We start from the raw sequence: 25,297 nt of genomic DNA, 5'->3' as shown, positions 1-25,297 counted from the left end.
GCTTCAATTCAATAGGAAATTGGATGCTTTTGCAATGGAAGTTGCTTCGGCATTTTCACCTGAGCTTTCTTAATCACTGTTGTTGTTGCTGGTGCCTTCGTCGTTTTCTAATTCAATGCTGGGCCGGTTAAGGCTAGTGGATATACAAATCCAACTAAATCAAGAGAGTGCTAAACCACAACCCTTAGATTTTTTTCGCTGCAGGTAAGGTTCGAACCCTCACCTACAGCCCAAGGAAGGACTTAGGTCCCTCCCTGGTGGCCACTTGGCCCAGTGGTTAGATGAATTATTGCCAATGTAGTACTTATTTTGCTTCTTGGCTGGTTTTATTTGTATGCAGAAATATCCAGTGGATGGTCAGCTTCGCGCCTTATTCATGAGACTCGGTCATTTCATCACCTAATTAGTTCAGCAATTGAATGCTTTACTTTGCATTATTTTTTATGATACTTACTCTAATAATAATTTACTTAGAATTAAAAAAAAAAAAAAGAAAGCGAAAGGTTTTAACTATTTAAAGTAGTTATGTATTCTATTACTATGAATAACAAGAAAGGAAGTCTTCTTTCAGAAAGAGAAAGATTTAAAGTATTATATTACAAGCAATGATCTCCTTTTTTTGCAAGCATGCAAAACATTTCCAAAACCTTTCAACAAGGTTGAAACCCCAAGGTACAAAGGCCCTTCATTCAACACTTTGCACAAGACTTTTCAGCGATGACTAATTTCACTTTGCACTCTAAACTTCAATTTTGGACACTTTTGTACCCTAAACTTGTGAATCGTCATATTTATATCCAATCAGTAACGACGTTAGAAAAATTCAAAAAGAGTCAAGATATGACAGTTAGAACAAAATGACACATATTCATTTGTTTGGATTGTCTTTTATTTCATTAAGATTACTAATAGTACAAGCGATTCGAACCATATGAATCATAACAATGTGTTGAAAGCGGCCAAAAGATATCAAGGGATAGTAGATAGAATAAAACAATACATTGTCATTAATTTGTACTATCATTTATCTCATTAATTTTGATAACATTGTCCTTGATTGTACTTAAATGAGATAAATTTGAAATTTAGGGTGTAAAATGTTAAAAATTGAGAATTTAGGATGCAAAGTGATTAGCATTGAAGTTTTAGAATGCAAAGTAAGCAAGTGAAACAAGTTTCAAGAGTATAAAGTCATATTCGTCCTCTCAACAATGATATCTTTACTCTAAATTAAATCAGAAATCGTACCTCAACACATTTACTTCAAAGTTAGATTTCAAATACGGATTACGATTTCCAAGTTAACCTCAACCGATATGGTTTTGCTGCCAAATTTGAGCTTCAACAGACGGATGCAGAAAGTTTCGCAAGAATAATTATGCGACAAATTATGAGCCCTTAATCGATCCGTTGAAGTTTCATCTCTATTTTTTTTTATTATTTAATTATTTCGTCAATCCACAGCATCTACACTAATTCTACATTATTATATACTAAGGAAGAATCAAACTCAATTGCGGTGGAGGGAGAAAAATCCACATCTACATCAGAGGAGTCATCACTACATACCATTTGAATTTAACTAGCCATGATAAATCTAGAATAACGGCTGGAATACTTTAGAGATAAACCAGACAGACAAGAAGCTGCACGTTCCTAATCAAATTGGAAAAGTGCATATGGCAGCTCACCTCATTTGTTAATGAGTACATTAGAAATAACTTAAAAAACATTCGTGCAGTAATTTTGTTTTTTGAAAAACAGAGGAAGGGCATGATTTAAGAGGTGAAGTGATAAACTTATAAATGCCTCCCACTTAAGTCTCTAAACTTATAAAATGGGATACTTAAATCCCTAAATCCTTATAAAATGGGATACTTCGACCACCAACGATATTCAGAATTTGTTAATAATTTTTCTTAAGTGGGAGGTATTTATAAGTTTAAGAACTTAAGTGTCCCATTTTAAAGTTTAAGGACTGAAGTGGGTAATCGTCCAAAGTTTGAGGGGACAAAGTGGTATTAACCCCAAATAAATATATGTTGCATGATTTGATAAAGAATAGCTGTACGAAAGCCTAGACTAAATTTTGTCGGCCACAACAATTATAAGTTTGGTCAATGAAGGCGGCCATTAGTTGTTTCGGTAGAATACTTGAAAGACATCAGGGAGGCCTCGGTCAGTGCAGTGCAGTGCTTCAATTCAGTGGGAAATTTGGATGCTTTTGCAATGGAAGTTGCTTGGCATTTTCACCTGAGCTTACTTCACCACCGTTGTTGCTGGGGCCTTCATCTTTTTCTGATTGAATAATTGTGTAAGTTCCACCAGAGAGGTACAAGAAACTTTAATCGCAATCATACTGGAGAAAAGTAGATAGCAACTCACATCATTTGTTAGTAAAAAAACTGAAAGCATTATCTTGTCTTATAAATTACTAAGGGTTAATATCACTTTATCCCCTTCAACTATATCACTATTATCAGTTTACCACCTAACATTATCTTTTAGTCACTTCACTCCATAAGTAATTCAATTCAACATGTTAAAAAATTTTGGACAAAAATACCCTCTTATTTTATAGCATTATTATATTGTTATTATTACTTTACTCTTTTAAATTATAGTGGTATAATCGCTTTAATTCCTAATATTATTTTCTAGACATTTTACTTTATTATTAATCTAATTAGTATGGTAAAAAAATTTTATCGAAATTTTTTTTGTTGACCAGATAATTTCTATTCTATATCTATTTCTACTTTATATTAGGGCGAAAGCGTGGACCCAAAATGATTAGTGGGGTAGTCGAAGGGGACTGAATTACCACCAGACTAGACGGGTGCTTCTATACCCACAGGTAAAAATTTCGAGAAATCTTAGAGAACAATACCAATCAAGGAATTTGATCGCTTGACCTACAATCAAGGAGAAATTAAATTCTATCTCTGGTGGCCAACTATTCTAGTAGTAATTGGTTGAGTTGAAACCCTGTCCAACTCAACGAAAAGTCTATTGTTCTCCTATATCGAAGAAGAATGCTGTGGGTAAGTCATCTCTCCCCACTTTGCTTGAAAGAAAGAAAAAGAAAGAGCCTAATAAAAGTCCCAAAAATAAAAAAGAAAAAAACTATAATACCTTTTCTAAAGAACAAAATATACATACATACATATATATATATACATATACACACATGTATATGTACATACATCCATATACATATGCATGTATGTATGTGTGTATGGATATGGGGGTGTGTGTATGTATATATATATATCTATATATATATATATATGTATGTATGTATGTATGTATAACATTCTTATAAAAGTTGTATTATGGACCACAATTGCCAGCATCACAATCCAGACTCAATTGTTAGTGTAACGATGTACAAGTTATATACGGTCTCCAAGAGGAGGTCCCTATATATTATAAAAAGTTCAATATAGCTTTAATGATTTTGAGAAAGGTTTCGAACGTTCATTGACCCAGAAAAATGAATGGGTCAAACAAATATTTGTAGAATCTTAAGTGATATTAGTTTGTTTGGATTGAGCATTATTTGCCCAGTTTTATTTGCTTACATCATCATTACAATTTTCAATACACCTTTTTATCTTCTCAATTACCTTTTTATCTCACATACATCACATCACAAAAAGTGCTACAGTAAAAATATCCCAAATAATCTCAAATAACTTACAATCCAAACAAAGTGGCAGCATTATTTGTTTGAGACTCAAATATTGCTTTTATTAGTTAAAAGATTTTAAATAGTATTATTTCATGTATTTTTAATTTTCCTAAATTGTATGAGTACTAGTTTATTTCATAAAAATTGAAATACTTAAAAGGCATTAACAAATAAATGAAATGTATTCAAGATTTTTAAAAACTAATATAGTCAATTTATGTTATAAATGTTAAATAAGAGTTAATATGTAATTATGGAGGAGAGAGAGAAAAGAGTAGAATAAGGCAATAATTGTTGTTGTGTAATTAATTGGAGATAATTACGCATGGTTAATTGGTAAATTATTAAATTTGGAATGTTATTAATGAGATTAGTTGACCAAATTCAAAATTGTTGACTTAATTAAGATTGGATATTGAACCGGCCGGTTCTCACAAAACTGGATGGTTCAACTGGTTTAACTATAAATTGATACTAATTGGTTTTTTAACCAAACCAATACCAAAAAGAAGGCAGACCGGCCAATTTGGATTGGGTTTTATAATATTGATTTTGAGTAGACCATTATTATTCTTGAGTTTGATTTGAAAATTCATAAAGCTACTCAAATTCGGCTTGAGTTAAGTAATTGCGGAATTGAATCCTTTGTAAAGGAAGTATTTGTCTGTCAAGGGAAAAGGGCATTTGCAATCTAGTCCACGAAGGATTTCATACGTTTGAATCTAGCATTATTACTGTTTTGACCATATGGTCATTTCTTTTACTACTATCATTTTTGTTTTTTATTTTTGTCAAAGAAATGGGTGGAACACAGACTATATGTACTTCATGAAGACCAGATGTTAACTGATTATATGTACTATAGTATTGTAATTTTGGTAGGATTGGGAAGGTATGATTTCCAAAATGCAATATAGCATGGATTATGAATCTTTTGGTATGATATTATTGCAAAAAGGTTCTTTGATAATCACTTTGAGGTTCAACAACATAGGAATCAATATATTTGACCTTTAAATATTTTATAATCCAAATTCAAGAGAACAATAACCAACTTTCTCTAGAGAAGTTGGCCACCACATGAATTGTACGTTGGAGGGTCAAGAATTCAAATATTATCTTCCATCAATGTGCCATTAGATGTGGCTTCTTTTAAATTCATACAGATGCATGGTGCATCCATCTGATTCGATGGTGGTTCAGTTCCCGTCGGTTTTCTCGGTTCAGTTGGGCCACTCCTGCCCCCTCTTAGAGTAGGACTAGAAGGAGGATTAGATTAGATTAGGTTAAATGTGCGGTTACAAAAAAAAAATACAAGAGAACAATAGTTTTCTATAATTAATTAAATGCTTTAGTAAAATTTATTTTACCTAAAAGAAATGCTTCACTAAAAGTCTGAAACGTCTAATTTCAATTGAAGAATGATGACTAAAGTCTCATGTCTCATATTGACCTTTAAATATTTTATGATCCAAATTCAAGAGAACAATAGTTTTCTATAATTATTTAAATGCTTTACTGAAATTTATTTTACCTGAAAGAAATGCTTCACTAAAAGTCTAAAACGTCGAAGTTCATATGACTAAAGTCTCATGTCCCATATTGACCTTTAAATATTTTATGATCCAAATTAAAGAGAACAGTAGTTTTCTATAATTATGTAAATGCTTTAGTGAAATTTATTTTACCTGAATGAAATGCTTCACTAAAAGTCTAAAACGTCTAAGTTCAACTGAAGAATGAAGACTAAAGTCTCAATTCTCATTTCTGAGCAAACATGAGAAAAGAATTTCGTAGTCCAAAGAGTCAATAACGAATTATAGCATTGTAGCACTTTTAATAGTATGATATACGTAAGATAAAAGGATAGTTAAAAGTTATATTTGTGAAGTTAAACAATATTTATTTATTTTTGCAAATATTGTAGCCTAATGGAATTATAGTATTATAGCACTTTTAATGGTATGATATACGTGAGATAAAAAGATGATTAAAAGTTATATTTATGAAATTAAATAAATTTTTTTTGGCAAATATTGTAGCCTAATGGACTCATTGGTTTTTAGTTGAAACCTGTCCCTTTTTTTTTGGTTGATTGGATAATTTTTATTCTATACCTATTCCTACTTTACATTAGGGCGATTGGGTGGATCCAAAACGATCAATGGAGCACTCAGAGGAGACTGAACTATCACAGGATCAGATAGGTGCCTATGCATCGGTTGATGAATTTTTGAAGAAATCTTGGAGAAGAATGAAAATCAAGAAATTTGATCTCTTGACCAACAACCAAGAAGAGTTGTAAGCCTATCTTTGGTGGCCAAATATTCTAGTAGTAGTTGATTCAGTTGAAATCCGGTCCAACTTAAAAATAAATATCTCGTGTTCTCCTGTATCGAAGAAGAATGGTATGGATTGGTCATCTCTCCCTACTTTGCTTGAAAGAAAGTGACGAAAATAAAATTTTTTGTACAAGTACTTAATTTAACAGCTTTAGTAAGTTTTACCGAGTCAATAGTCAGTACCAAGTTCAATTGTTGACAACTCTAGTTGTTAGAATTGTATGACATTTTTGTTAAAAACTTCAATGGCAGAGCAGGAGAATTAGAGAGGAGAAAATTTATAATACGACCTAATATTGGATATTGCAGTTTAATTTAAAAATTTGGAAAGAGGATGACAAATTTACTCAACACTGATGAAAATTTCATAAAATATACTCCTATAAATTAGGCAAAGTGCCTTGTACTTGGCTGGCTCCTTCCCTGCCCAAAACTTTCTTGATTCCTTGTTATACAAATATTCGATGGGCACGCACATCTCACGGATCTAGAATTAATACAAATACGTTGTTTCATTTGTATTAAGTATCCACTTTTATATAAAAGCCTTTAACAATAAGATCATCATTCAGATTTTACTGTCATGATTTGTTTATGAACCCAAAGCATCGGTGGCTAACAAACCACTGGATTAAGCAATTTCGCAGAGATAACAAAAAATGATTACTTGAAGAGGAAAAGTAACAAGAGTTCTAAGTTCTCTCTATCAAATGTCTAGCTAAAAAAGGGTAGGAAATCTTACAAATATGGTCTCTAGACATACTTTTACTCCCTGTAAAAGATGAAGAAAACGCACTATCAGGACTTGTCACATTCTGATACGCCAAAAGTATGAAATGCCATCTTTTAAGAAGTGTTAATTCTTCACAAAATATGCACACATCTACTGAAAAGAACGTTTTCCCTCCTCTTCCTTGGACCTTTGTGCAATTCAAGACTTCTTGCATCTGCATTTCTCTCATTGCTCCAAATTGATTGTTTATCCAATTCTCTACTGTCACAAACATCCAACCCTTTCACCAAGTCCATCAGTCCAGTGTGCCTAAAATCAGCTGCGCACCTTGATAGGTCTCCTGTATCAGCTTCCATGCTAGGATGTTTTCCCTCTCTTTTTCTTCATCCATATCACACTCTACAAGCCTGCTACTAGCCATTTTCAGTTCAGCAATCAGCAAAAGAAATAAAAAGTTCTGGTAATTGATTTACTAAATACATATCAAGAAAGCAGATCAGAAATTATTAAAACTGCCCTAAGGACGTACAAGCTAAATTATTACCTTCCTTTCTGCATTCTGACCAGCAGATAACGAAAAACTTATGTTTGAGAAACCTAGGGAGAACCCACTATTTCTGAAACATCCATCAAAGCTAATGCTCTCTAATGAGCTAAATTAACACCATTGATAACTGCCTTCATCTTCAAGCCCTGTCTGGTCAATGAAAATAACTTCTGTCCCTTGGCATTCTAGTAAGAAATGCAACGGCAATCGGTGGTGTCATTTGTCCAATAACATGAGGTCTGCTTCCTAAGACTCTGGAATAAACATCATAATATTACATTTCAGAACAGCTTCAATCATGACAAACTACGAAAGCAAAGCAAAGGTATGGACTGGTAACTAGTGCAAGAAAATTGAAAACCAGATTCTTTCACAATCACAACACATGTTAAGCACCAAATAAACATAAAAATCTTCAAGAGCAAAAGATAAGCTATGTGGCACAGGGTAAACAGTCAACAACAAATAAAAGTGCAGAAAAACACCCTGTTTTCATGCCAATTAGATGACTTGAGCATATTAGAATGCAAACTTAGAGTTCTTGGGGAGAGAAGTGCTGCATTATCACTTTTGTGCACCACATACCTCCTGAGCTCTTCTTCTTCAGCAGCAATGGAGAACAACATGAAGCTGATGTTTGAGCGCCATCATTCCTTGCATTGCTCATCTGCAAGGTTGCAATACAGTAATCCAGCTCACTGAACAGAAAATCAAGGCAATTGTGTCGTATAAACTTTTCAAACTTGTGAAAGATGATAAACAATTATCCAACATTTTTGTCATTGAAAAGAAAACAACATTATTCTCATTGATATGAAGCATGCAGTATCAATTATAAGGGGTGAATGTTCACAGCACTCTAGTTCCTCCACATACATATTTGAAGTTCAATTAGACTGATCTAATTTTATGGCAATAAGTACACAGAGTCCCAAAGAACAGCAAATTGTATCATGAATTTTGTTTGAAAATCGTTTCTCGATTAGCTTTAATGTTATCCATTGAGACTGGCAATATCAGTGATGGAAAAATGAAGAATGTGTCCATGTACATCTAGCATTGTAAATCACATGAAACATTTTGTAGCACATTCAAACAAAGAGGTTAATTGGGTATGAACCGTAGCTAATAATTTTGTCCTTGGCCAGATAGAATGCAACAAGTTGAAGTTAAAGAGATTTAAGATGTTCAAATCTTTCAGTAGTTCAGAGAGGCAGAGAAAACACAGAATTTTGGTCTCTTTCAATTTGTTCAGCAATCAGCATGCTACACCAAAGGGAAAAAAAGTTTTGGTAATTGATTTATGAAATACAAATCAAGAATGCAGATAAAAAACTATCAAAACTGCCCTGAAGATGAACAAGCTAGATTATTACCTTTCTTTCTGCAGCCCGAGCAGGAGATGAGTAAAAGCTTATGTTTGGGAAACCTGGGGAGAACCACCAACTGGTGAAGCCTCCATCAAAGCTAGCGCTCTCTGATGTGCAAAATTCTCATCATTGATTACTAACTTCATCTTCAAACCTGTCTAGTCAGTGAAAATAACTTCTGCCCCCTGGCAATCTTGTAAGAAATGCAACAGCAAAGGGTGGTGTCTTTGTCCAACAACATGAGGTCTGCTTTCTAAGACTCTGGAAAATACCATCGTAATGTTACATTTCAGTATGAATTCAGTTATGACAGCTAAGGAATGCAAATAAAAGGTATGATCTAGTAACCAGTACAAGAAAATGGAAAAAACCAGGTTCTTTCACAATCAAATGACATGTTAAGCACCTAGTAAATGTACAATCTTAAAGATTAAAAACTAAGCTATATAGCATAGGACAAACATTCAAAAGTACATGAAAGTGCAGAAAAACACCCTGTTTTCACTCAAGCATACTTTGATGAAAACTTGCACCAATTCCCTTGTATTTTTAATAAATTGGGGGGAGGTTAAAAAGAGTTCTTGGGGAGAGAAGCTGATGTTTGAGAACCATCATACCTCCTGGTTTCTCCTTCTTCAGCAACGATGGGAAACAACATGAGACTGATGTTTGAGCACCATCATTGCCTTCTTGTTCGCTGTCACTGCTTGTCTGCAAGGTAACAATACAGTAATTCAGCTCACAGAACAGAAAAGCAAGGTAATTGTGATGTACAAACTCCTCAAACTTGTGAAAGATAATAAACAACCATCCCATATTATTGTCATTCTTATAAAGCATGCACCACCGATTGTAAGGGGTGAAGGTTTTCAGCACTTTAGTTCCTGAACAAACATATTTGAACTTCAAGGTGACTGATATAATTTTATGGAAATAAGAACACAGAGTCCCAAAGTATAGCAAATTGTATCTTGAATTTTCTTCACAACTGTTTCTTGATTAGCTTTAATGTTGTCCATTCAGACTGGCAATATCAGTGACAGAAATATGACGAATGCTTCCATGTACATCTAGCATTGCACATCCAATGGAACATTTGCTAACACATTCAAACAAAGAGGCTAATTGTGTATGTACCGTTGCTAATAATTTCGTTCTTGGCCAAATATAAGGTAACAAGTTGAGTTTTTAAGATGTTCAAAATCTTTCAGTGGTGAGATGCAGAGAAAATCCAGAATTTTGGTCTCTTCTAGTTTGCTCAAAACCAGGCTTTGTTAAAACTAATCTTTGAAAAGAAACCAAGGTCTGTCCAAAAGAAGAGAATTAATTACAGAGAATAACTTTGCAGAAAAGAGATAGAGTACAAGAGTACAAGAGACTGAAGAGCAAATATATGTCAATGAGATGCAGATACAAAAAATTTATACACATATATATATGAGTGTGAACTTTAGATAGGAAAATCTCACCGGATCACTTGAAATCTCCTCCTCCAAGTAGATGCCTCTTTGGGGAGTGTATCGTTGTCTTAACAGAGGACACTCATCAACTTCAACACTTGTTAACTTGGTGAGGCGTCTCATGGCGGCCTCAGATGGTAAGGACCGAAGGTTTTCCCAATCCCATAGCTGTAGGGTTTCAAGGGACACAAGGTTTCCAATCCAATCCGGTAGCACTTCTATTCCTCCAAAGCTGTCCAGACTTAGTGAAGTGAGGGTAGTCAAGTATTGAAGCTGGTGTGGCAGGGACTCCGTGTGAGGTAACCCTTCTAGGCGAAGCCAACGGAGCGTTGATGCAGATCTTAAACCAGACCAATCAAAATCATCGACTGAGGAGTCATCTGAGGAGAAGGGACTGTTGATGCTCAATTCTCTTAAGCTGGTGGCAAAAGCAAATCCTTTGAAACTATGAGGGATCAATTTGGGACAGTTCTCTAAGACGAATTTCTCTAGAGAAGGCGTCTCCTGCAAATTAAGCAAAAACGACACCAGATTGGGGCACCTCATCACCTCCAGGGACCGCAGAAACCGGCATGACTCGAACATTTTGTCGGATATAGTTGTCAACCCTTTGCAATAATCAATTCTCAATTTCTCAAGGCATAGTAAAAGGGGGCATTTCTGTCCATTTACTCCAAGACTGATTAATCTTGGGCAATCTTCGATGGTCAATCGCTGCAAACTCGATCCAAACAGATCCAGATCTGGCAGCTCCCTAAGATTGTCACAAATGCGGATACTCAACTCCTCAACAGAAGCAGTGCCGTAACCTGTTTTTATACTTGTTAGATTATGGCACTTCTCCACGTCTAGATTTTACACGAGCATGGAAGAGCGGTCAGTTGTGGGCAACGTTGAATGCTCAAATACCTCAGCACAGGAAAGACATCTGCTTCTGCTTCACCTACTGTTGACCTCACTTGGTCTGCATCCTTCCACTCTGCCAAATTCTCCATATATTCTACACAGAGTACTTCAAGGGCAGGAAAGAATTTTCGCCTTCTACTGCTGCTCTCTGATGCTTGTGATCTGCCCTCCTCCTCCTCCTCCTCCTCCTTAGTAGTAATACCGTAGAATTCATCTCCAATAAATCGGATGTTGTCCAATCTTATCAAAGAGAGACGTTTGAGGGATGGCAGTTGTCCTAATGAGGGGAGTTCACTGCATCTCTTGCAGGCTACTATCCGCAACTCCACCAATTTTGACAAATTGATAAGCCATTGTGGAAATTTATTACCCATAAAAGAACGAATTCCCAACCTTTGCAAATTTGGGTGAGGTTGGAGACCTTCCAACACATCCTCCTCACGGTTATCGCTTTCCCGATCCCCACTCTCCCATTCAAACACCAAGTCGGACAGATCTGGCTTTTCAAACAATTTTGCTTGTTTAGCAGCTTCTTTGCCCTTCACTAGTCCAAGATTTCTTATCTCCAACGATCCTTTCAGATATTTCAAGGTCCCAAGCTCTTCGATGCCACATCCCCTTTTTTGACTTACATTAAAGAACTCTAGAGTTTGAAGACAAGTCAATCGTCCCATCTGCACCGGCATTTTAAATTTTGCATCATCATGGTAGTAGTTTAGATGTCGCAAGCTGATCAAATCGCTCATCCGTTTTGGAAAACCTCCTTCAAGTTCATGATCATCAATCGTTAGTGTCTGCAAATTATATAGCTTGCAAAGAAATTCTGGCAAACTTGTGATTCCAGAAGATGAAATGTCGAGCAGTCGCAAATGTAGTAGTTTGCCAATGGAGCTCGGTAGAAACTTGACATCATCGCCGGACAATTTGAGAACATTCAAGCACTTGAATCTTAAAAGCATGTCAGTAGATACGCCACCCTCTAGATGGAGAAATAATGTGCGAATTGATGCTGGTATTGTCCTTATGGTATTTTCTTCCAAACCTTTAGAAGAGTCCAATGCAAGGTAGCGATCCTGATTGCTGCTTTCTAGATTGAGAATTGATTTTGCAAAATCATGCACGAGATCGTGCATTTTATAGTATGTTCTCCACGACTCTCCGACTTTTTCCAGCAAGGAATTTTGCAACAAAATCCTCAAATACTCGCCTCCTGTTTCCTCCATCACTCTATTATTCTTTAGAACAAAACCTTCCGCAATCCAATGCTGAATTTGTTCATCTTCTCCTAATTCAGTGTCCTGGGGAAAAATTGAGCAATATGCAAAACATTTTTTAACTGATGGAGATGATAAATGATCAAAGCTCACCTTAAGTATTTGATTAATTTGGCTTTGATATTCATTCAAAAGACTCTCCTGCACAATGTTCGGAACAACAATAGAGTCGGTCTGTCTGCTTGCCGCGGCACCAGCGGCATCAGCTTCTTTTTGGTGCTTTCTGACCAATCCCAAGACATTTGCCTGCTGGTTGATCCTCTCTAGGCTGGTGTTGATGTCTCGGATCTTTGCAGCCAAGCTGGAACTAAAACCAATTGCATTAAAGGAGGAGAAGAAGAAGCATACCTTCTTCTTCATTGGTTGATTTCGGTACTTCACCTCCCGACGAAGAATGTCGTAGTTGAGCTCGTACAGCACGTTATCAGCTTTAAAAACCTCATCTTCTAGCTCCTTGAGCCAACCTCGCACCCCTTGGCTATGCATTTTCCCGTCAGCATCAGCCAGGAAACCTTGGATCGTTGCAGCAGTATTGCTTAGTCTCTCCAACTCTGCTTTGACCTCCCGAACCATACCAATGCGGTCCGCGGCAATGGAAATAAGTGTCCCCAAGACGACCTTAACAGCAGCACTGATAGCAGCGTCAGCCATTGTTTCTTGCTTGGAATTGGAACTAGGATCGAAAGGTTTTCTGATAGCAGAGATGGAAGGAATGTTTCAGCAACAAATGGTAGAAATCAGAATCGAAGGGCAGAACAAGAGAGAGATGAGTTAACGATTCCAGTGGGTTGATGTGTGAGATTCAGATTAGTATAATTGCGATTAATGTAACAGTGCACAAAACTCAAGAGAGTTGACTTAACTAAACTGATTGAGGGGCTGGCAGCAGGGGACATAGATCTGAAATCTCGCCCTGATTAATCAATTTATTCTACTTTATCTATCTTGTTCATTTATTCAATCTGGCTGGTATTAGAATATGCCTGGTGGTTACTTCCTCGAAAATGCATCTTCCTACTTTGCATTTTTCTTTTCCTTTTTTTCCCTTAATGTTTATTTGTTATTCACACTGCAAAGAATCTTCTCGACTACTTAAACAATTAAGCCAACTCTTCATGACTACTTAAGCAATTAAGACAGGGAACAAACAGATTAGAATCGATGAGGACTTCTTCGTTTCATCAGGCAACTCCTTGGTTGCTTATGTAATTATGAAACAAATTGAGAAATGGAATTATTTAAATTGAGTAGACTGAAGATAACTTGTTGGATTAGCAGAGAAGAAAACTTAATAAAATTAATTTAAAGATAAAGGAAATATATTATTGATGAATTTGATTCAGAAAAAGAGAGCTTTCTACGTGTTCTTTGATTCGAGTCATTTTAAAATTTTCGCTCCTCATTTTTTGGGTCAATGCTGGAGCCCTTTTGTCGTTTAAAATAAATCTAAAAGAGTTGGCAGATCTACATAATATCTTTTTCATTTTGGAATAGAAACCTCGGTTTCTTTGCTCAACCAAATGAGTTGGTTGAATCATAATAAAGTGTTATGTGGTTGGTAGGACTTCTTTTTTACGTTCTTGAGGAACGAAGAAAAAAAAAATTATGGGCGGTTGACAGGTTATCGATGCCCGTGCAACAATAAAAATAAATCTAGTTGCCAATTAAAATAACCAAAACCCGATTCCAAGTATTGGAGCAGGGATTCTAAGTGTGCAATGGTTTACTTGATTCACCATGTTCCCGAAGAGTTTGCTTGATCCGATATACCCGAATGGGATGACTTTTTCACAAATAATTATTAATTTGTAAACAGGGCAAGTAGTATCCTCAGGGACTAGGGATATTTGTCTCTTTCGAAATCCAAAAATAACACGGGAGGTGTTTTTGTATAAACGATGACAATAAAAGAAATTCAAATAAAAATAAATAGCTAACTAGAAATTAAATGACAATTCACTAAAATTAGAGTAGCAATAATTAAAGGTCTAGCCAAGAAATAACTTCAGCAATGGTTCACCTAATTGATCATCGATGCAAAGGCAGTTCCAATTATTTATTAATAAATAGGTTATAACTGCCAAACAAGCGATGACAGTCAACCCCTCCTTACTCTGTCGGTGATTAAGGTACGCCCGTTAATCACTGCTCTAATTGAGAAATAATCCTAGGTACGCCCATAAGATTTAATTCCCCAATTGCCTTACGTATTAAAGGAGCCATATTCTAATCAAAAACGCACTACCAGGGTTATTTCAGATTAGCCCACGTATTCCCCTGATACAAACCCAATCATGCCAGTTATCACTATTTCAAGGCAATTAAACAATTATAAATTTAATGCCCTAATTGACAATAGATTATCAAGTTAACTAATTATCCGGATCCAAGACAATCAATTAATTGAATAATCATAAGTACTGCAATCAAGGAATACACGAATACCAATAAATAAAAGAAAAAGATAAAATTAAATCGATCTCACAATTTTTAGGCGAACCAAAGTCTACGTTGTTCCTTGACTAGAATGAAGAAATTAGTTCATATTTGATGCGAAGAACCCATAAAAAACTGAAGCAAAAGTCACGGCCTTTTTCTGCGTTTGGGAAAGCCCAATTCGTCCGAACAAGTGAAAGGAAAACGAAAGTTACAGAGAATTATTGAATCTCCTAATTGCTCCTGACATTCGAGAAATGAAAAGAAAACTACTAAGAGCTAAACAAAAAAGAAAAGTAAAAGGCTAAGCCATCAAAGTAGTGCTAGTTGTCTGCGCCTTTTTTATATCTAATACCTAGCTACTCTAATGCTCGGCTCCTGTGCGGCGGCCCCTCCAGCCGAATAGAAGACTTCAGCCTTTTCGTCCTTTTTTCCATGCTGTCTTCCGCCAAATTACAAAAAAGAGGTCGCATCTTGACGTTCCAAAAATGCTCCTGCTACTTGAATTCTTTCCTGATTATTACCAAATTGGCACTTGTTATGGTATTTTCATTCTATTCCCTGAAATAAATGCAAATTGCCAAAAGTGGGTAGAATCTAACAATTAATCCACATCAGGTCAGATAATAGGGGAAATTAATAATAAAATAAATGATAAAATTGCAACCTATCAGCAGTGCTAAGATTCTTCTTCACTAGTTTACACCATTAAATTGTCACGTATTTGTGATCCGACATAGGATTTAGAAGCTCATTAGCTTCTTCCTAGGGGTGGCAATTTTCGACACGACCTGAAAACACGACACGAATCTAACACGAAATTAATGGGTTTGGGTCGAGGTTTCGGGAATTCGGGTCAGAATCGAGTTGGACCCGATGAACCCGAAAAGAAAACAGGTCGATTTCGGGTCAACCCGTGGTGACCTGATATGACCCGATATGACCCGTTTATGAATTAAAAATAATTTAATAAACATAAAAATAATTTTATCTAACTAAACTAAGTTATTCTTTTTTTCAAAGGCATTAATTACTTAATCCTAAATGAATTTATTTAATTTGTGTGAAGTTAAAATTATTATATTTGGACAAATAATATATTATATTATTTTTTACTTTTATACTGTTTTAATTTATTTTATATTTTGTTTGGGATAAAACACTTTTACGGTGTTTAATTTATTTTAGATTTGGTTTGGAATTATTTATTTAAATTTTTATTACTTGATTATGTAATTAGTTTTGTGAGAAATTGATTTTATTAGAAATTACAGTGATAAATTAATAAATTAAAATTAAGTTTCGGGTCATTTCGGGTCGACCCGTCAATCTGAAATTTTCGGATTCGGGTCAGCATACCTGACCCGTCACGGGTTGGCGGGTCGGGTTCGGGTCAACAGATTTTCTGACGGGTTGACCCGAACCCGACCCGCCAACCTGATTTGGACCCGAATTGCCACCCCTACTTCTTCCTCATAAATGCACCCCACAAATACGCCAAGAAAGAAAGGCCTTTCCAATTTGTTCATTCTATTCTAGTATTTGGTTAAGTGGGAAAGCTCTTTCTTTCTGAAATGCTCATTCTAACTTTTTCTAGAATCTCATTCCTCAAAAAAATCTAGTGAAAGCTTTTCTCTCCTTCATCCTAGAATGCCTAAATAGTAGGCTGTCCAATTTATCGTCACAAGTCTACTGCATTGCCATATCTTAAGCTATTTATAAACTCAATTAATATTTGAATGTAATTATTGTAATAATTAATTTTCCTTGTACTTAGAATAATTTTTTGCTTTTATACTAGGAAACAAATGTTTTAAGATACTTTATTCTTTGATTTTTGAACAATTGTTCAAGAATCTTTTTTGAATCTCATATTAAAATTGAAAATAGATTAAAAATAAATTATAATTGTCTAACTTCATGTAATTTACATTTTACGCTACTATTGATATTGGTAGTAAATGAAATTTAACTTGAATCTTCACTACAATTGAATAATTTTGATATCAATCCTAATTTATTTTTAAATAAAGATATCAAAATTTCACATAAATAGACAAATACTATTGTAGAACAAATAAAACAAAAAAAATGATGTCCTTTAAACTAATCTAGGGCTACTAAGTCGAATTCGTATTTAGTATATTTCATTCTAACATCTAAATATTGATTATACCAAAAATTGAAAACTGAGTAAACATTCCACCCTGGCTTGTATATCGAACCTTGGAACAGTAACTTTCTTCCTACCATCCTGGTGGATACATATTCTGGTCGAAACCCTTTCTATTCTGTGCATTTCCATGTACCAAACAAGGGGTAATATTAAAGAAGGAGAGAAAGTTTTAAGGCTACATTAAGATGAGGCCATCATTCTTGGCTTGGTCAATGGCTTGTGATTTCTTCATTAAGAAATTCGATCTACTAGTAGCACATTAAGATGAGGCCATGTTACTAGCTTTGGTCAATGGCATGTGATGTTGGTAGCCTTTATTTATTTAAGAAATTCTGTTTACTAGTACTGTATAGTGTGCACTGGCTATGAACTGTTTTAGATATCGATTAGTAAAATAAATAAAAGTCTGACTAATCAGATTACTCTATTTTATCTATCTAGATTAATTTAATTAATCAACTTGCTAATATATTTGCAATAAGATTACTCTATTGATTTGTTAATTATCTCCCACGAACACAAACACACACACACACACATACACTCACATGTGTATATATATATATATATATGTATATGTATTTGTATTTGTATATGTATATGTATATTGAGTGATTACTTTATCCCTTCAATTCTACAACCCTGAATGTTGATAGTATTAGAATCATAAAATTCAGTTCAACAAGTCTAATGGTGTAATATGATATCGTTGGAATGGAGAAGAAAAAGTTAACAAAATTAATTTAAAGAGAAAGAAAAGTAAATACTGAATCTTGCTCGGGCTAATGGGAAATTTGCAATGTTTTCAGTGCTTGCCTGCTTGGTAGTTTCAAAAGGCAAAAATTCCAAATAGTCATCAGAGTGATTTTCATGTGTTTAGCATTTTTTATTTGGTTCTTTTTTTTTTTTCAAAATTTTGACTCTTAACTTTCCTGGATTAATGCTGGAGCCCGTTTGCCATTCAAAAATAAATAAATATTGCTTCTTCGTTGCTTGAAGCATCTTCTCGTGTAATTAAGAAATAAAGAAATGAAAGTGGGTGTCTGCTTTATCATTTTCCCAAGGCCCAAAAAAAAAAAAGGACTTCTTCACATGTTCCTCGAAAATGCATAATTTGCTTCTTCTTTTTATTTCTTAATTTTCAATTTTTTATTATTTACACCAGAAAGCACCTTCCTGATTCCATCAATAAACAGTAATTAAGAAAAGAAAAAAAAAAGAAGTGAAAATGGTCTATGACTTCTTCACATCAATTTTTTAGGCAAGTATTCATGTGGTCACGTACCTTTTTTTAACCAGTTTCTTCTATTTGTTCAAATTGAAAATGGAAAAAGTGATTTGATGAAACTGAAATTAAAGTAATTAAAGACAGAGCAGCACTTCTTCAGAAAATTTGGACGAATTGACTTTGAAACTACACTAAATGAAATCCTATTTAGTAGTAATTTTCAGTGGTACTATCAGTAATATAAATAAAAACTTGATTAAATCAAAAGTCATCTTGCTAAACATATTTGCAGTGGATGAAATTAATCAGAATATAATTAATTGATATTTGATAATTATTAAGAAAATTATAGTTACTAATTTGTAAATTACCTGGAAAAAAAGGCAAGCAAGTAATGCACTTTATATTTGTTTATGAAATCTTCGTCAGAACTGAAAAAACAAAAGCAAGTGAGTAATATATTGTAAAAAAAAAAAAATTAAAGGAATACACGTTTTAGATGTTGCCTGGTCTGGAAAACATGTAAAAGTGTAATTAATCAATTTATGCTTGTTCATCTCTGCAGGTCAATTAATTGGATGCCTGGTGGCTAGTTCCTGAATATGCATCTTCTTAATATGCTTTTTTTTTTCTTATTGTTAACTTGTCGTTTAAAATATAAAAAATCTTTATTATGCAAATTATTAGGACAAGCAACAAAAAAATGAGAAGGGATTAGAATAAAACATGTGTGTGAAGGGATCAGGACTTCATCATTTCATCAAGCAACTTCTTGGTTACATTAGACTAATTGAGAAACAAAATCACTAGACTTGGTAGATAAGTTTGTTGGGATTAAAGCAGAAAATTTAACAAAATTAATTTGAAGAGAAAGAAAAGCAATTTATTTGGTATGATCCGTGTTAATTGGGAAATTGTCAATGTTTTAAGTGTAGGTAGTTTAGAAACTAAAGTTTTAAAGAGTCAAAAGAGTGCTTCTTTTGTGTGTTTAGTAATTAGTATTTTGATTTGGTTCCTTTTGAATTCTCCAGTGTCACTTGAATACTATTTATATTTCCACAAAGAGCTAAAAGTATCAGACCAACCAACACTGCAGATCTACCTTTTCTTCGACTGCAGATCTACCTTTTCTTCGAGTACAATTATTAGTTTCTAGACATAAGATAGGATATGTAGTTAACAAATTAGAGTATTATATATGGTAACCTTTTCTTCTTCTACTTTTCCTTGGACAGATGGCTTCTATATAGCTTGCTGGATTAACTCGATTCGCTCGAAACAATATAAACGAGGCACTACTCTATTGCTACCAATAACAAATTTTTGTCTTCCCTCATATTTGAATCACCTGAATTAGAATTTTAAGTGATTTGAAAGTTATTTGTGGTATTATTTGAGTTGTATTTTTAGCTTTTTGATTCACTTCTATTCGCTTTATGTCATTTTATGAATAATTTTCATTTTTTTCAGTTTTTCTTGTTATGAAGGGTTGCTATTAATAATAAGGGCAAATTATCCAATTGGCCCTTAAACTCTTTGTCTAAGTAAAAATAAGCCCCTCATCTATTTTTTGCTGACTTTAAGCCCTCGAACTTGTAAAATTGGATACCCGTGACCCTTTTTGCCAGTTTCTCCGGTTTTGCAACCGGAAAGTGAATTCACACGAATGCCAGTATGTTTTAAGAAGGGCATTTTTGTCAAAAGATTCAAAACTCGCGCAAAAACTGAAAGAGATAGCCATCGGGTTGGAGAGGAGCGAGCAAAAGTTCCTGTGGGTGGTGCGCAGTCCGCCTTCTGAGGACAAAACCAGCCGCTTTCAAACTCCACCCGCCCCAGATCTGGATTTGTTGCTTCCTCACGGGTTTTTGGACCGGACAAAGGGTAGGGGTTTCGTGGTGAGTTCTTGGGCACCGCAGGTGGATGTGTTGAATCATGGGTCGGTGGGTGGGTTTGTGACCCACTGTGGGTGGAACTCAGTGTTGGAAGCAGTCTGTGCGGGTGTGCCTATGGTGGGGTGGCCGCTTTATGCTGAGCAGAGGCTGAATAGGCTGTTCTTAGTTGAGGAGATGAAGTTGGCCTTACCAATGGATGAAAGTACGGAAGGTGGGTTCGTGAAAGCGGCTGAAATCGAGAAGCGAGTTAGGGGGTTGATGGATTCGGAGGAAGGAAAGGTGATCAGGGAAACAGCCCAGGCAAAGAAGGAGGAAGCAAAGCAAGCCATCGGCATTTTTGGCAGTCTCGCCACCGCAGAGCGCTACAAAGCAATTGTAGATTGAGGTGCCTGCTTTGTAGGCGAGTTGCTGATAGAGAATGCTCTTGGTGAGGGCAAGGAATGGGGAGTGGTGAGACTCAAATGCCGGAGGCTGGTGGGTATCGATCAAGGTAGCAAGTAAAGGGTCAACAACGCGGAGGTGGTGGAGAGCGGCATTGATTTCACCCTCGGCCGACAGGGGTTTGATGATCTGGGGCAGAACCCTAGCTGATTGGACAGCACTACGCCTCCGATTCTTGGGCATAGATGCCGTGGGTGTGGAAACTGTGGTGGAAGTAGCAGCAGTGCTGGTCGACGCGAAGGTGGAGGTGATGGTAGTGGTGGTGGTAGAGGAGGAGGAAGCAATGGTCGGAATAGGTATGGCAGAAGAGGAGGAGGAAGAATCAGTAATTTGTTGGGCTTTGGCCTCGGAAGTCTGCAAGGTGGGCATGAAGGAGGAGTTAACGGCGGTGAGAACAACGGGGGTGGTGGCAATGGTGGAAGTAGGGTTAGATGACAGCTTTCGGATTTTTTGAGGTCGAATAGGTATTTTGGAAGGATTGGAGGGCTTCTGGGAAACGTCGGCATTGATGGTGTCCATGGGGGAGGAGACGAATGGGAGGGAGAGGGAGAGGTTGCGGGAGAGAGGAGAGGAGAGGGAGACGGCATCGGTGGAGAAGTCAATGAGGAGAGAGGAGAGAGGAGTTGTTCCTTTTTTGCTTGACAAAAAGGCCCTTCTTAAAAGCATATTGGCATTCGTGTGAATTCACTTTCTGGTTGCAAAACCGGAGAAACTGGCAAAAAGGGTCACGGGTGTCCAATTTTACAAGTTCGAGGGCTTAAAGTCAGCAAAAAATAGATGAGGGGCTTATTTTTACTTAGACAAAGAGTTTAAGGGCCAATTGGATAATTTGCCCTAATAATAATGATGGATTGTATGGGCTATTTCAGATTTCCTTTTTTTTCAGTTTAATGTTGTTATTTCAGTTATATGAAGGTGTCTAATTTTTTGTATATTGAAATTCCAGTGCGTGCAACATAAAAAGTTCTTCCCCTTTTGAATTAGATGTGTACAACTCATATAATTTATTTGACAAATATTTCTCAAACCATTTCACTATTTATAACTTTAAGGAGATTTTTCTTTCTAAATCACTATGGTATGATGCAATATAGTGATTGTAATAATTAACCAACCAGTACATATGATACAATGAATTTTGATCATTAGAAATTCATAATTAAACTTTTACCCATACTTAAGATTGTATGAAACTTAACCACAAGTTAAGAAGGCCATAATTCAAATAACACAAAATAAGATCATAACAATGCTTACACCCACACTCCAAAATACCAAAACTCATTGTACTTTTATATAGAGTATAGATATAGATAGATAGATAGATATAGATGTGGATATAATAGATGGATAGATAGAGAGATTATCAAATTTAAACACTTGGTGTGTTGTTTGGGTTTTACACCTTGGCCCTTTGCGTGCACTCTAGGTTTTTGACAGGTGCCGAACCTGTGCAATAATAATAATAAAACATAACTACCCTCAAGTTGTCAATAATCAATTCTAGGTACTGGAGCAGAGACCTTAGGTGTGCAATGAGTTACTTGATTCACCTTGTTCCCGAAAAGTTTGCTTAATCCTATATACCAGAATTAATTACTGACAAAATTTACTAACTAGTAGACAGTGGCAAGCAGGTCATCTCCTCAGGGACTGGGGAGAAGTTCGTTTCCTTTCGAGTCAAGACAAATGGGGGATTTCATGATTAAATGCTAACTAAATAAATTAAATGCGAAAAATAATTGATTGGAAGAAATAATAGGGAGAACTCTAGCCAAAGGTGCACTTCAGAGATGGTTCATGCAACTGATCATCGATTCAAATATAATTCCAACAGTTATTAATAGATTGGTTATAGTTATCATACACGCGATAAACAACCAGCCTTTCCTTAATTTCTCGATAGTAAGGTACGATCATTAACTATTTCTCTAACCCGGAAACAATCATAGGTACGACCATAGGATTTAATTTCTAGTCTGCATTAAGATTTAGAAAAGTCCAATCCAAACTAACAAACACGCTACGAGGGTTTATATAAGTTAGATCGTATGTTTTCCTGACATAAACCCAATTACGCCAGTTGCTACCGGGACGGCGGTAATCGAACAATTATGGATTCAACTACCCCCAATTTGCAAAATAGCCTACGTGGACGATTAAATATTGCACACTATTCAATCATACACAATAGCTATAACAATTAAAAGCAGAAAACATATACTAATAAATGAAGGACACAGTTAAAATAATTTAGATCTCATAATAATTGCCGAACCAAATCTTCAATTGTCCTCTTGATTAGAAAACGGAGATTTAGCTACACATCCTCAAGGAAAATCCGCAGGACTTCCTTGATAACCATTGGTTCCTTCTCCAAAAACTAACGAAAGAAGACAAAGAAAAGAGAAAAGTCACGGCCCTCCTCTCAATTTCTATTTTGTAGCTTCTTAAGGAAAACAAAACTCCTCCCGAATTTGTTGCTGGCCGAACTCTTAATCACGAGGGATCCGGCTTGCTCTTCCTATTTTCTCATTTTTTTTTAAGGGAAACAAACTCCCAATTGAAAAAGGAAACATTCTAAAGAGATAATACTTAATTATTTCCTAATTCAACTCTACAACTAACAAAGATAATTAAAGTCTTCCAAATTCACCAAAGATGTCCATATTTGACTCGAACTACGAAATCTCCATGCGTGACAAATTCCGAGTCTTCTGGACTTGAATGTAGGTCCCGAACATACCACCACCAAATTAGCTGGAAACTGCACCTTTTAATCATGTTTTGGTTATTTCCCTACAATTGAGCACCATTAACCAAATATAAGTAGAACCCATCAAATAACGTAATATTTGGTAAAATAAAAGAGGGAAATAACCATAAAATTAATGACAAAAATGCAACATATCAATTTTAGAATCTTGTTGATTCTTGTTTAGACTCTTCACTCCTTAAGAGAGCAATTTTTCACCACACCATAATTCATAGGATTCAGTTCAAAAACTACTACTACTTGCATGTTTCAACATAGCGTATGAGTTACTCTGTCTACAATGTTGATATTGACATTTCACTAAGATTTTGACAATGAGCAAAAAACTCTGCACGCAATTAGTGATGGAAAGAAGAGTGTTTTAAAAAATTACTAGATGAACCAAAGACAAAGGGAAGAAGTACAGAGCATAAACAATACAAGAAGGAAACAATGGCAGCAAAAGGCAATGGAATTTGCAGATATTGTCCATGTCAAAAGAACGAAACAATCAAAGCTATATGCTCTTGCAAAAAGTGGAAACAAGAGTGAGCCAGTAACGTTTCCTCTGCTTCTGCAATAATAACCGAATCCAGAATAATTCCAACAATGAAGATCGAAGTTTATGTTAGTATACTAGCATTCAAAATCAATAACCAACGAATTTAACTTCTAAGTAGCTTGTTTTAGTCGAACGGATCTTTTGGACTAACAAAGATCAAAGAAACCTTTTCCAAAATGAAGCAGCAAATAAGTTTCAATCTCCTATAAATTTTGGCAAGTAGGTTCCTTCTTCCTTTGAGTTCCTAAGACTTGATCATCAATTTCATCTCAATGGGCATGCTGAAACATGCTCATCTAACCTATGTAGAAAATACTTGTGGGACAATACCTCTATTTAGGTCGAACCACATTGAACAACTTCAATCTATAACATTTATGTAAACTTGATCGAATAGTCTAATACAACTATTTCTCCTTAAAATATCATACTTTTATTAAATCTACATTAATGACATAAATTAACATAGATATAATAGACAAAAAATAACTTGAAAGATAAATATGTCACAATGAAATAAGAAAAGCCTAGAGATTAATTGCTAGAGATAATTATAGCAAAGATTAACCATGATGTGGATCGTACTTACATATTTAGGACAATGCAAACTCATGTTCACATTGCAAATTCATTGCATTAAAGGTGTAAAATCACCATAATCAGGGAGATATTTCATATTGCGACCCGGAGAGATGACTAGGTCATCAAATTATCGGTTCAATTTGCAGGTTAAATGGTTCAATCCCGGGTTGCACAATAATTATATTTTATTGTAGTTTGAATTAACCATTTTTTTGGGTGTTTTTGAAATATTTTACTGTAACAGTGTAGATGAAAAACTTTTTATTGTAAATGTTTTTTGTCGTATTTAGGAAGGAGTTTTTGGAATCTATTTTAAGGTACTTTTTAAAGTAAAAAAAAAATATCTAGAGTACGTTTTAAAAATTAACACTACCACCCACCACTGCCATCACCCCCTCCTTCCTTCTTTCTCATCCCTTCCCTCTTCCTTCTCGTCCTCCCCTCTCTTTCTTCTCCCCTCTCCTTCCGTCTTCCTTTTAGTCGTGATCTTGTCAAAACCAGATCGGCGGGGCAAAAGAAGAGGAGGTGGCGGTGGCGGGGAAGGGAGGATCCGTCTTCCTTTTAGTCGTGATCTTGTCAAAACCAGATCGGCGGGGCAAAAAGAGAGGAGGTGGGGGTGGCGGGGAAGGGAGGAGGAAGAGGGAGAAGAAAGTGAGGGGAGGAAGAGGGAAGGAGAAAGGGAGTGGTGACAATTGTGGGTATGAGTAAAGGCGGTGATGGGTTATGGTGATTGATGAAAAATGTTGTAGAATTTATTTTTTATTTGTATATTTATGATTTATTTTTAATATATTATATGAATAAAATTATTTTATTTATATATTACTATAACAACTTGTATTTGAAGTATTAGTTTTTATAATTGTTGCTTACTACCTATCTGTAAAGACAAGGAAAAT

The 25,297-nt window shown here is 35.4% G+C and overlaps 3 protein-coding genes across 3 annotated transcripts; 2 read left to right on the top strand and 1 right to left on the bottom strand.

The window, feature by feature from the left end:
• Positions 1-6,646: 6,646 nt before the first annotated feature.
• Positions 6,647-12,977, bottom strand: LOC113765846 (putative disease resistance protein RGA4). The gene is made up of 6 exons (XM_027310096.1): positions 11,039-12,977; positions 10,156-10,955; positions 9,304-9,397; positions 8,693-8,947; positions 7,902-7,983; positions 6,647-7,570 (listed from the first exon to the last, which is right to left on the bottom strand). The coding sequence occupies exons 1-4, from the start codon at positions 12,975-12,977 to the stop codon at positions 8,940-8,942; spliced, it is 2,841 nt and encodes a 946-aa protein (XP_027165897.1). The 3' UTR covers positions 6,647-7,570; positions 7,902-7,983; positions 8,693-8,939.
• Positions 12,978-13,029: 52 nt separating this feature from the next.
• LOC113765835 (chalcone 4'-O-glucosyltransferase-like) lies at positions 13,030-20,442 on the top strand. The gene is made up of 2 exons (XM_027310085.1): positions 13,030-13,056; positions 19,795-20,442. The coding sequence occupies exons 1-2, from the start codon at positions 13,030-13,032 to the stop codon at positions 20,440-20,442; spliced, it is 675 nt and encodes a 224-aa protein (XP_027165886.1).
• Positions 20,443-20,498: 56 nt separating this feature from the next.
• LOC113765825 (glycine-rich cell wall structural protein 1.0-like) lies at positions 20,499-21,181 on the top strand. Its single transcript, XM_027310076.1, has 3 exons — positions 20,499-20,548; positions 20,658-20,920; positions 20,964-21,181. Exons 1-3 carry the CDS (start codon positions 20,499-20,501, stop codon positions 21,179-21,181), a joined length of 531 nt encoding a protein of 176 aa, XP_027165877.1.
• Positions 21,182-25,297: the final 4,116 nt, after the last annotated feature.

This window comes from Coffea eugenioides, chromosome 1 (genome assembly GCF_003713205.1).
Source record: "Coffea eugenioides isolate CCC68of chromosome 1, Ceug_1.0, whole genome shotgun sequence".
Lineage (NCBI taxonomy): Eukaryota > Viridiplantae > Streptophyta > Magnoliopsida > Gentianales > Rubiaceae > Coffea > Coffea eugenioides.
The sequence above is the reverse complement of the archived record's forward strand: the minus strand, read 5'-3'. Positions and strand labels throughout refer to the sequence as shown.

Bases quoted from the DNA above. Each gene is read 5' to 3' on its own strand.
- LOC113765846 (XM_027310096.1), bottom strand. From the start codon at position 12,977: ATGGCTGACGCTGCTATCAGTGCTGCTGTTAAGGTCGTCTTGGGGACA. The intron at 10,956-11,038 runs GTTGCCCACAAC...GTATAAAAACAG, and splicing joins GAGGTATTTGAGCATTCAAC to GTTACGGCACTGCTTCTGTT. The intron at 9,398-10,155 runs GTGAGATTTTCC...GTTACCTTGCAG, and splicing joins AGGAGATTTCAAGTGATCCG to ACAAGCAGTGACAGCGAACA.
- LOC113765835 (XM_027310085.1), top strand. From the start codon at position 13,030: ATGGAAGGAATGTTTCAGCAACAAATG. The intron at 13,057-19,794 runs GTAGAAATCAGA...CCTTTTTGCCAG, and splicing joins GAATGTTTCAGCAACAAATG to TTTCTCCGGTTTTGCAACCG.
- LOC113765825 (XM_027310076.1), top strand. From the start codon at position 20,499: ATGGGGAGTGGTGAGACTCAAATGCCGGAGGCTGGTGGGTATCGATCA. The intron at 20,549-20,657 runs GTAGCAAGTAAA...CTGATTGGACAG, and splicing joins GCTGGTGGGTATCGATCAAG to CACTACGCCTCCGATTCTTG. The intron at 20,921-20,963 runs GTAGGGTTAGAT...GAGGTCGAATAG, and splicing joins GGGTGGTGGCAATGGTGGAA to GTATTTTGGAAGGATTGGAG.